At 36.8% G+C, this 13072-nt stretch overlaps 1 protein-coding gene across 1 annotated transcript in view; it reads right to left on the minus strand.

Moving 5' to 3' along the window:
* Positions 1-13072, minus strand: part of LOC306843289 (thrombospondin type-1 domain-containing protein 4-like) — a 44216-nt gene that overhangs the window by 1403 nt on the left and 29741 nt on the right. The window contains exons 10-18 of the mRNA XM_079374676.1: positions 12934-13033; positions 12568-12762; positions 11697-11826; positions 10005-10209; positions 8105-8278; positions 5352-5525; positions 1924-2103; positions 1702-1846; positions 1-65 (exon numbers count right to left, since the gene is read on the minus strand). The exon at positions 1-65 is cut by the window's left edge and continues 1403 nt beyond it. Coding sequence (XP_079230802.1) covers positions 1-65; positions 1702-1846; positions 1924-2103; positions 5352-5525; positions 8105-8278; positions 10005-10209; positions 11697-11826; positions 12568-12762; positions 12934-13033 — 1368 coding nt within the window. The remainder of the gene's footprint in view (positions 66-1701; positions 1847-1923; positions 2104-5351; positions 5526-8104; positions 8279-10004; positions 10210-11696; positions 11827-12567; positions 12763-12933; positions 13034-13072) is intronic.

Consider the following 13072-nt stretch of genomic DNA (forward strand, 5'->3'; position numbering starts at 1 on the left):
GTACACGCAGAGACGCGCCTGCACCACCACATTACAGTTGAAGTATTTATCACGACACTTCTCATCTGAAACACACACAAATACAACAGGTGCAATGGAGAATCTCACCAAAACATGCACATGTCACTTAAGTTAATACGAAAAAGAGTAAGAAATTATACTTGGCATAAAGAAAATGAAACCTGTTTTTACATTATGGCATTATTGTCATGATAATTACAGTTTTTTGTTCGACTGCTTACACATATTCTCAAAACTTTGCCTCTTTTTTTCAAAACATCCAAGAATTGCACACAAAATGCAAAATGTCTCACATCTCTTGCAAAACTAAGCACTGCATTCAACATATCACAAACACATCTCAAAAGCAAACATTTGCAAACACTTTTGCTGTAATATTAATTCCTGTGTTACAGAGAGAACTGTGTGTTGTGTTTGCAAAAAGTGTTTTATGAAAAGTCTGAGAATTAGTGTCTGGTTTTGCAGATTTGGTGTGTGCTTCTGCTGTTTGAGTGACAGCTTTCAGAAACTGTGTGACAAGTGAAGAGTAAGCAGCTGAAAAACACTGTAAAAACATTAATCCACAGATTTCTCATTACTGTAACCTGGATTTATTTATACGTATTAATTTACCAATTTAATTCATTTTTAGTATGCTTTATTTTGATTATTTTATTAATTTAGCACATTTTTGCATAAGGATAAATAACAATCTTTGCATAAATAAATACTATGCATAAGGAAAAGCGAAGCCTTTTTGCATTCTCTTATTATATTCATAATAATTAAGCACATTTTTCTGAAAATGTCTCATTACTGCATTCAGTTTCATTTTGTTTACATTAGTTTAGCAATTGCATGATTTTATTAAATTTTTTGGTTATTTTGATTGATTCTAATTTAAATTTCAAATATTTATCATAACTCATCTAAAAACGCAGAAATTAAACAGATGCAGCAAAAACATGTTCAGGTCACATGTTACCCTAAAATCATAAAAATATATAGGAATTATACTTTGCATAGGGGAAAATTAGGCCTATTTTTGCATTCTAGCATTTTATTCAAAATAATTAAGGACATTTACGAAATGTAAGAAATTGAGCAAATTTCTCATTATTGTAATCTGTTTGATTTTGATTTTTTTTTATTTTTAAATATTTTATATTAAGCAATTTTATGATTTAATAATTTTTGTAATGCAACCAGATGTGCTACTTAAGAGTTTTGTTCTTGATTATCATTATATTCAGTAATGATTATAATTTGATTCTATTACTATAACGGTATTTTTTAAATAACAGCAAAGTTACTCTAATAAATATAACCTATGGAACAAAAATGGGATTAAAAAATAAAAAGGCAAAAAGTTTTTCTCAGAATTTTCAGAACTGCAACATAAAAACTAAAAGATAAAAGATAAGAGATAAAAGAAATCGCAAATGCATTTTACTTTTATTTTGGCAGAAATAAACTTCTATAGTAACAAATGTTTGTTGCCTAATTAAATACCAGCATGATGTATGACTACTTTGCATTTAAATAATATATTCATATTTCAGCAATGAGAAAACCCATAAAACAGTCAAAAGATTTATTTTTCATTTTCTTCATACAAAATACTTTCTTTTGAGGTGTTTTTATGAAATAAGCACAGATTGAATAGGCAGTGGCATGTTTACATATTAATGATGGACTGACCAATCAGAGGCAGGCAGGGCTCGGGGTGACACTCCTCCTTGTCGTGTGGCTTCAGTGTTTGGTCGCAGTGGTCACTGGTCATCATATCATCGGACAGACAGCGCACCTCTCGCACGCGGAAGCCTGTCTCACACGTCTTTGAGCACTGCACACACACACATATGCGGTTGTTAGGGTGTTTTTAGTGTGATGTGATTGTACTCTGAGTGTGTGTCATCTCACCACGCTCCAGTCGGTGTGGAACCACTTAGCTCCGCAGGTTTTGATGAAGCAGCTCTGCTGACCGAGAGGTTTGTCCAGAGATGAGCATTCATACGACGGCATCACTGAGAAACCCTCATCAGAGCGCATCAGACACACCACTGCCCTCTGCTGACTACCAGAGCCACACTCCGCCGAGCACTGAGACACACACACACACACACACACACACAGAGACACACACACACACACACACACACGCACACACACACACACACACACACACAGAGACACACACACACACACACACACACACACACACATACACACACACACACACACACACAGAGACACACACACACACACACACACACACACACACAGAGACACACACACACACACACACACACACACACACAGAGACACACACACACACACACACACACACAGAGACACACACACACACACACACAGAGACACACACACACACACACACACACACACACACACACATGAATAACTTGAGCTAAAACAGGGATTCCCAAATACTTTCACCAGATGAACCCAGAAGAACTACAATATTTTCTCAAAGTTCTCCAGGGATTTTAATTTAAAGGGGTGGTTGATTGTGATTTTAATTTTCTAACTTTAATTAGTGTGTAAAGTTACAGCCTAATGTTAAGTTACGACGCTGAAAGTTTAATGCAAACGGAGATATTGTCATTTCAAATTAGCAGTTTAATGCCTACAAAAACGGCTGATAGGGACTACAACGAGCTTCTTCCTGTGTTGGTGACATCACAAACCCAGAAATTTACTTTATTTACATAAACCCCCGAGAACACGCAACAAAGTGGGCGGGGCCATGTTGCGCTGCTTTAGAGAAGAGGAAGAGTTGTTGCCATGCCGTCAAAACTAGGGGTACATTAAAAAAAACTATTCATATATGAATCGTGATTCTGTCTTCTAACGATTCTAATGGATTCACAAGTTTCAAAATCAACGTTCAAAAGCAGCGGTTATTAATCTGCATATCTCTCTCATTCAGATCATCAGCTCCATCGATGAACTGTGTTCCAATTATACACTTTATGTATAATTGATATAAAATACCTTCGAGCCGCACATGCCCGCCTCGGTTTGTTGCTCCTTGGTACTGTTTTTATTTGTTTGACCTGTCTTAAGCAACGTTTTTCCGATCAGCTCTACCAGGAATAGCACACCAAATAACTTGTTTTGCCGATGTTTGAACATGCAGATGTTTTACTGGACATTTTAGTCGGAAGAGCTGCGATCCTATACATAATCAAATGAACTACAACTCCTCACCCGCACAAACAAGGACTTTTTAAACTCTGCTACGCTTTGCTTCACGGACACGTGGCTGAACGGAGCTATCCCGGAGCTGTTCAGAGCGGACCGCCTTACTGAGTCGTCATTGGAAGCGAGAGGCGGTGGATTATGTTTTTAAATCAATGAAGGCTGGTATACAGACGTAACAGTTTAAAAGAAGATGTGCTGCCCAAATTTGAAAGCTCTCTTTATTAACTGCAAGCCTTTTTATTCACCGCGGGAGTTGTCCTCGTTTATTCTGGTGAGTGCATACATTCTTCCTGGGCACTAGAACTGTTGGCCGATCAAATTACACACACAGACCAGCATTACCCAGAATCTTTCATTATCATTCTCTGTGATTTTAACAAAGCTAATTTCACCCCTGAACTGCCTAAATATAGACAGCACACCACATGCCCCACCAGAGACAGCAATATACTGGTCCATTGCTACACTGTTTTAAAGAATGCATACCACTCTGTGCCCCGAGCAGCCCTGGGACTCTCTGATCACTGTTTGCTTCATCTTCTATTTGGATCGTAAAAAGCGCTATACAAATAAACTTGAATTGAATTGAATTGAATAAAAACTGCCTCTGATCCCACATCTCTAGTGGCGCAGATGGTAAAGCGCATACTGTGGTATTTCTGATGTGATCGACGAGGGTTCGAACCTGCCTTTTGCCGAAGTGTTTTTCTCCCTTTTCAAATCTCATATCACATCATAAAGGCATTTATTTTTAATAAAAATGAAAGAAATAACCAAAAAGTTGAAAATGAAGTATCAGGTAGGGTTTGGGTAGGTGTAGGGAGGGCTTTATTGTATCAATAAGATGGCATCCATTTAATAATCTGAATTAAAATTATAATTTACACTCAATATGTTATTATTGCATACTGTTTTATAATGTAATACAATACTGAAGTGCAATTGCCACTATTTTGCAACCAGTAGTATAAACAGCAGGAAATCCTGCTATTTTAACATAGTGTAAATATAATCTATAGCTATTTGCACTTGGTGTAAATAACATATCTCTAAAAATACAGCTATTTTCACTTAGTGTTGATAAAATCCATTGCTATTTGAACTTCAGAAAAATGACCGCAATTTCAACTGAAGAGGGCCTTTAATCAGTCCGTGCCCAGGACACCTCTGCCTGGCTAAACATACAATATTTCTTATTTTTAATGATTTATTTTGATAGTTTTTATTTTAAGTAATTTATTCTAATTTTGCATTTTGTTTAAATACAATTTTTAGTAAGCGTTTTATTGTGATAGCTTATATTTGAAAATCATTTATATGAATTTAGCATTTTTATGACAATTCTTTTTTTAGTATGTCTTTAATTTGATTGTTTTATTTTAAAATCATTAATTTAGCATTTTAATGATTTAATAAATTTGTAGTATGTGTTTATTTTGGCAGTTTTTTTAAAGCACTTACTTTAATTTGGAATTTTTATGATTTAATTCATTATTAGAATTTATTTCAATAGTTTTAATTTTAATATTATTTATATCAGTTTTAGATTTTCATTAATTTTTCGTATTTATTTTGATTGTTTTTTATTTTAAAATCATTTATTTTAATTCTGCATTTTATGATTCAATCGATTTTTAGAAAGTGTTTTATTTTGACTGCAATTTTACATTTTTTAATTCATCAACTCATGAACCCCCAGTTTAGTTTTTTTTCAACAGCTTACACACATTTTCAAAACTTTGCCACTTTTTTTTTTTAAACTTTACACACAAATCCAAGAATTGCACACAAAATGCTAAATGCCTCACATCTCTTGCAAAATGAGGCACTGCGTTCAAAATATCACAAACACAAACGCAAACATTTGCAAACACCTTTGCCATAATATTAATTCCTGTTAGATTTGTGTGTGTTACAGAGAGAACTGTGTGTTGTGTTATCTCAGTCAAAGGCTGAGAATTAGTGTGTGGTTTTGTAGATTTGGTGTGTGCTTCTGCTGTTTGAGTGACAGCTTTCAGAAACTGACAAGGAAAGATTTTGTATGCAAGCAGATGAAAAAAACTGTAATGAACCCTGATCTGTAACATCAGACACAGTAAATGCATGAAGTAACATGGCAGTCGTACCTGACTCCAGGGCCCGGTGAACCACTCGGTGCGGCTCTCACAGGGACCGTTGTTGCAGGGCTGGGCCTCGGGGGGTCGTTGGGTCCCGCAGCGCTCCAGAGGCAGACTGCTGATGTGATTGGTGAGGCACTGAACACTGCGAGTCCGCACACCCGCGCCACAGTCCGCCGAGCACTGCATCACACACACAAATAATTTGCTGATTTTCTATCCGAGTTAGTACTGGCTGCAGATAAAGTCTTAATTGTTGGCGATTTTAATATCCATGTCGATAATGAAAAATATGCATTAGGAACAGCATTCATAGACATTCTGATCTCTATCAGGGTTAGACAACACGTTTCTGGACCTACTCATTGTTGAAATCATACTCTAGATTTAATACTGTCACATGGAATTGATGTTAGTGGTGTTGAAATTCTGCAGCAAAGCAATGATATCTCAGATTATTATCCAATTTTGTGTAAACTCCATATAGCTAAAATTGTAAATTCTACTCCTTGTTACAAGTATGATAGAACCATCACCTCTACCACAAAAGACTGCTTTGTAAGTAATTTTCCTGATTTATCTCAATTCCTCAGCATATCCAACAGTGCAGAAAAACTTGATGATGTAACAGAAACTATGGACTCTCTCTTTTCTAGCACTTTAGATACAGTTGCTCCTTTACGCTTAAGGAAGATCAAAGAAAACAGTCCGACTCCGTGGTATAATGAGCACACTCGCACCCTAAAGAGAGCAGCCCGGATAATGGAGCGCAGATGGAGGAAAACAAAACTAGAGGTATTTCGTATAGCTTGGCAGGAAAATACCCTATCCTACAGAAAAGCATTAAAAACTGCTAGATCTGATTACTTTTCGTCTCTTCTAGAAGAAAACAAACATAACCCCCGGTATTTATTCAATGCAGTCACTAAATTAACGAAAAATAAAGCATCAACAGGTGTTGGCATTCCCCAAAAGCACAGCAGTAATGACTTTATAAACTACTTTACTTCCAAGATCGATTCTATCAGAGATAAAATTGTAACCATGCAGCCGTCAGCTATAGTATCGCATCAGATGCACTATAGATCCCCTGAGGAACAATTCCACTTATTCTCTACTATAGGAGAGGAAGAATTGTATAAACTTGTTAAATCATCTAAACCAACAACATGTATGTTAGGCCCTATTCCATCTAAACTACTAAAAGTCATAGATCCTCTTTTGGCTATTATTAATTCATCATTGTCATTAGGATATGTCCCCAAAACCTTCAAATTAGCTGTTATTAAGCCTCTCATTAAAAAACCACAACTTGACCCTAAAGATCTAGTTAATTACTGACCGATCTCAAATCTCCCTTTTCTGTCAAAGATACTAGAAAAGGTAGTATCCTCACAATTATATTCCTTCTTAGAGAAAAATAGTATTTGTTAGGAATTCCAGTCAGGATTTAGACCGTATCATAGTACTGAGACTGCTCTCATTAGAGTTACAAATGACCTGCTTCTATCATCTGATCGTGGTTGTATCTCTTGATTAGTTCTACTGGATCTTAGCGCTGCGTTCGACACTATCGACCACAACATTCTTTTGAATAGACTAGAACACTTTGTTGGCATTAGTGGAAGTGCATTAGCATGGTTCAAATCGTACTTATCTGAACGCCATCAGTTCGTAGCAGTGAATGAAGAGGTATCATATCGATCACAAGTGCAGTATGGAGTACCTCAAGGCTCAGTACTAGGGCCGTTACTTTTCACGCTTTACATGTTACCCTTGGGAGATATTATCAGGAGACATGGTGTTAGCTTTCACTGTTATGCTGATGATACTCAGCTCTATATTTCTTTGCGGCCCGGTGAAACACACCAAATTGAGAAATGAATGGAATGCATAGATGACGAGTAACATCTTACTGCTAAATTCTGAAAAAACAGAAGTGTTAATTATTGGACCTAAAAGCCCCACATGTAATAACCTAGAACACTATCTAACACTTGATGGCTGCTCTGTCGATTCTTCTTCATCAGTTAGGAACCTAGGTGTGCTGTTTGATAGCAATCTTTCATTTGAAAGCCACGTTTCTAGCATCTGTATAACTGCGTTTTTCCATCTCAAAAACATATTTAAATTACAACCTATGCTCTCAACGTCAAATGCAGAAATGCTAATTCATGCATTTATGACCTCAAGGTTAGGTCTAAAAATAAAACTAAATAACTAAAAATATACTATTATTGTTAGAAATTGCAACAATATAAAAACAAAAATATAATACATTTATACATTTTAAATTTTTAATAAAATCAATAATTAAACAATAAATAAACAATAATCTCCTGGTCAGAGGAGAACTGCCCCCCGACTGAGTCTGGTTTCTCCCAAGGTTTTTTCCTCCATTCTGTCTCAGAGGGAGTTCTGGTTCCTTGCCGCTGTCGCCTCTGGCTTGCTCAGTTGGGGACACTTCATTTCTAGCGATTATCGTCAATTTGATTTCACAGATACTATTTAAACTAAACTGAGCTAGACAATGACGTCACTGAATTCAATAATGAAATGCCTTTAACTGAAAATTGAGTGTTTAATCTTATTATTATACATTACTGACACTCTATCCTCCAATTTGATACTGTTAAGTGCTTTGACACAATCTGTATTGTTAAAAGCCCTATATAAATAAAGCTGACTTGACTTGACTTGACGCAGGTTCATCACAGTGACCGAGCGTCACACACCTGACCACAGATACGAGTGTGACTCACCTGAGCGCTCCAGTCACTGAAGAACCAGCTCCTGGTGCACACACCTGCGTCGCAGTTCTCCACATCGCTCGGACGCAGCTTCATGTTGCACTCGTCATCAGCCACGATATCACCCACATTACTGACACAGTGCACCTCACGCGACCTTTGACCCACACCGCAGGGCACCGAACACTGAGACACACACACACGCATGCACGCACGTACGCACACACACACGCACACACACACACACACACACACACACACACAGGCCTACAATTTACATGTGCCAAGAGCCAAATGAGAGCAAAACTCAGTGTTAAATTAAACTTTTACACTTTCGATTAATTCTAACAATGCCTGAGAACATGATATGGTTTAGCACGAATAACAAATCACAGAAATTGCACTGCAATACTAGTATTTTAAGTGCACTGCTGTTTTATAAAATATAATAATAATAATAATATATACAGTCATGGCTAAAAATATCGTCACCCTTGGTAAATATCAAAGAAGGCTCTGAAAATTAATCTGCATTGTTAATCCTTTTGATCTTTTATTTAAAAAATTCACAAAAATCGAACCTTTCACTGGATAGTAAGAATTTAAAATGGGGGGAAATATCATTATGAAATAAATGTTTTTCTCTAATACACATTGGCCACAATTAACAGCACCCTTTTTATTCAAATATATATATAATAATTATTATAAATACTTTACAGTTCAATAGTATTATAGTGATCTACTATTAGTACTATTAGCATCTGTAAAACTGCTTTTTTCCATCTCAAAAACATATCTAAATTACGACCTATGCTCTCAACGTCAAATGCAGAAATACTAATTCATGCGTTCATGACCTCAAGGTTAGACTATTGTAATGCTTTATTTAAACTCTGGAACAATCTACCTAACACTGTTCAGGAAGCAGACACACTCTGTCAGTTTAAATCTAGATTAAAGACACGTCTCTTTAACCTGCCTTACACATAACACACTAATACACTTCTATTATTCAAATCCATTAAAGGATCGTTAGGCTGCATTAATTAGATCAACCGGAACGGGAACACTCCCCATAACACATGATGTACTCGTTACATCGTTAGAAGAATGGCATCTATGCTAATATTAGTCTGTTTCTTTAAATTTATAATTTGATTAGATAAGAACAAGAAGAATAAATAATAATAAAAATAGTAAAAATACTACTACTACTACTAATAATAATAATAATATCAATTAAAAATTATTATAAAATACTTTACAGTTCAATAGTATTATAGTGATCTTTTATTAGTTAATTTTATAATTTGATTAGGTAATAATAATAATAATAAAAATAATAATAAAATATTAATTAATTAATTAAACAACAGTACAACTGCAATACTAATATGGCTACAATTTAGTGGTAAACAACTTATGGTTGTTGTTTTCTTTGCTTTTAAACATAATAATAATAATAATAATAAAATATTACTATTATTTTATATAACAAGAGTACAAATTACAATATATAATAAATTTATAATATTTATGGTTGTTTTATTCTTTCAAGCATAGTAAGAATACTACTAATAAATAAAAATAATTATTGTTATTGTTATTATATTTTAGTATTATTAACAATATTTATGGCCATTTTTAATAATAATAATAATAATAAAATACTATTATTATTTTATATAACAATTACAATACTAATGGTATTTTTTTTACTTCCCTTTCAGACATTAACTTTAATTTTGGCAGAAAACCACAAGGAAACTAAATACTACTACTACTACTACTACTAATATAATAATAATACATTAATAACAATTTAAAATAATTTAACAATAACAATAAATTTATGAATAATAATAAAGTGTGCGGGGAGCAGGGGCAGTGATTGACAGCTGTCACTCACGGGGCTCCAGTCGGAGCGGATCTGCCACTCGCTGCAGATCTTGAGCTGGCAGGAGCTGCTGGTCTCGGGGCGCTCCGTCTGCTGACAGAGGCTGCTGGGAACACTCAGCGTCTGGTTACTGTACGTCTGACGACACAGAACCTGACGATACTGTACTCCCAGACCACACGACTTACTGCACTCCGACCACTCGCCGATGTCCCAGCTGAACACACACACACACACACACACACACACACACACACACAGAGACACAGAGACACACACACACACACACACACACACCCACACAAACACACAAAGACACACACACGCAGAGAGAGAGAGAGAGAGAGAGACACACACACACACACTTATCAATAAGGAGTATGCTGAATTAAATCCTGTCAGGGTCAGTGATAATAATAATAATAATTTGTTACATTTATATAGCGTTTTTCTGGGCACTCAAAGCGCTTTACATGAAAGGGGGGTATCTCCTCAACCACCACCAATGTGCAGCATCCACCTGGATGATGCGACGGCAGCCATATTGCGCCAGAACACCCACCACACACCAGCTTACTGGTGGAGAGGAGACAGAGTGATGAAGCCAATCAGTGTAAGGGGATGATTAGGAGGCCATGATGGTCAGAGGCCAATGGGGAAATTTGGCCAGGATGACGGGGTTACACCCTACTCTTTTTGAAGGACATCCTGGGATTTTTAATGACCACAGAGAGTCAGGACCTCGGTTTAACGTCTCATCCAAAGGACGGTGCTTTTTGACAGTATAGCGTCCCCGTCACTATACCGGGGCGTTAGGACCCACACAGACCACAGGGTGAGCACCCCCTGCTGGCCTCACTAACACCTCTTCCAACAGCAACCTAGTTTACCCAGGAGGTCTCCCATCCAGGTACTGACCAGCTCAACCCTGCTTAGCTTCAGTGGGCAACCGGTCTTAGGCTGCAGGGTGATATGGCTGCTGCATTTAATATATATATATGATGTATATAATATATACATTATGTATTTCTCATATTATGTTCCACGTTTCAGAATATCTTGTCTTTTTGCTTTTATTTAACTACTTAATTAAAATATTAATTTTAAAATACTGTGAGTAACTAAAATATTTTGCTTTATGTGATGCCATTATCTAAATGCCTTAATTACTTTTAAAGGTTTAGGCATTTGCCCAATTATTAGACTTTTTCAGAATTTTCACCAGTGACAACTGATCATATTTTCATGAATACTCTTTAAGTATCACTCATACTCTTGCTTAGAACATAACAGACTAAATTTCTCCCAACTGAATATTTTTTTTAAAAGATCAATACTTAAATATCTTCATACAACAAAATCAACAAAAGAAAAAGAACATTATATGTATCACATCTCCCAGCCTTAAAACTTGCTCTGAAACCATGTGTCTTGTAAAAAGCGCTACAAAAATGCATCCGACTTTGCATTATAATGTTTGCCTTATCACCACTAGATATCAGTATAATCATGCAATCATTTACTGCACGGTTCTGCAGAGTTGAACTAAACCCTGATTAAACTCACTGGAATCAGATCATCAAGCCTTCAGGATCATTAGAATTACAGTCTGATCACGGTTTGAACTCTTCAGGACAGTGAACCCTGATTTACTGCAAACAGGTTTAATCAACACACACACATGAAGAAGAAGAGGAGACTCACAAGGCAGGGCAGGGCTGGACGTTACACAGCTCCTCCTGCGGACTGGGTTTAGTGCTGCTGTCGCACAGACCGCTCGAAACATGAGCGTGAGTTACTCGATGAACACAGACGAACACGGTGAACCTGCGACCTGAACACCACATACAGCCCTCAACAAACATAGAGTCACATTTCTTACAACATCAGCCTCTCACGCAGCAGATGCATTGGAGTAGTTCACTCAAACATGAAAAAGTGCTGGAAATATGTTCATCTTCAGTTCATCTTAGATTAGGATGAGTGTTTCTTCATCAGGTTTGGAGAAATGTGTCTCTGCATCAGTGTCTCAGCAATGGATGCTCTGCAGTGAATGGGTGCCGTCAGAATGAGAGTCCAAACAGCTGATAAAAACATCACAATAATCCACACCACTCCAGTCCATCAGTTAACATCTGGAGAAGACAAAAGCTGAAACTAATCCAGCATTAAGACATTTTTAACTCAAATAATAATCCATAATAACGCTTCCTCCAGTGAAAAGGTGTTCTGGTCTGAATCAGGAGAGAAATCTGCACAGATCAAGCAGCGTTTACAAGACAAAACAGAGCTAAACTTTAAAGCTTTAGTCTTCTCCAGATGTTAACTGATGGACTGGAGTGGTGTGGATTATTGTGATGTTTTTATCAGATGTTTGGACTCTCATTCTGACGGCACCCATTCACTGCAGAGCATCCATTGCTGAGACACTGATGCAGAGACACATTTCTACAAACCTGATGAAGAAACACTCATCCTAATCTAAGATGAACTGAAGATGAACACATTTTCATGTTTGGGTGAACTGTTCATTTAAGTTTCACTAAATGAAATATTGCACAGTGTAAATGAACACCTCGTCCACAGGAGGCGCTGCAGTCTGTGGAGCCGCTCAGTTTCCAGTTATATTCTCTGGCTCTGGTTGAAGGCGGAGCTGCAGGAAGCTGATTATCCGGGACAAGAAGAGGATATCTGACCCTTGACCTCTCATGATCCTCCGGGGTCAACTGTTCGTTTGGGTCAGAACCAGCCGGACCATTCACAGCATTCACTGTGGAGCGATGCAAGATACAGTGAACAGAACGCAGTGATTTCTCACAAGGACAATACAGAGACAGAGTTCTAATACAAAGGAAAGAAACATTTTGTGTTGGATTCCATGACATAGATCACATCCCAAACCTTACCTTTTTAAAAATGAGCATAATATATATCAACCCACCGTCCAGCTGGTTCTCTTTAGGACTCGGAGCATCTACAGCGTTCTCCGACGGCATGACGAACTCATAATGCACTCCTGGATTGGGCTGCTGGTAGATCATCTGGAATAATAATTTAGTTTAGTTTTATTTCAAATGTAA

This window comes from Barbus barbus (genome assembly GCF_936440315.1).
Source record: "Barbus barbus genome assembly, chromosome: 23".
In the NCBI taxonomy this organism is placed as follows: domain Eukaryota; kingdom Metazoa; phylum Chordata; class Actinopteri; order Cypriniformes; family Cyprinidae; genus Barbus; species Barbus barbus.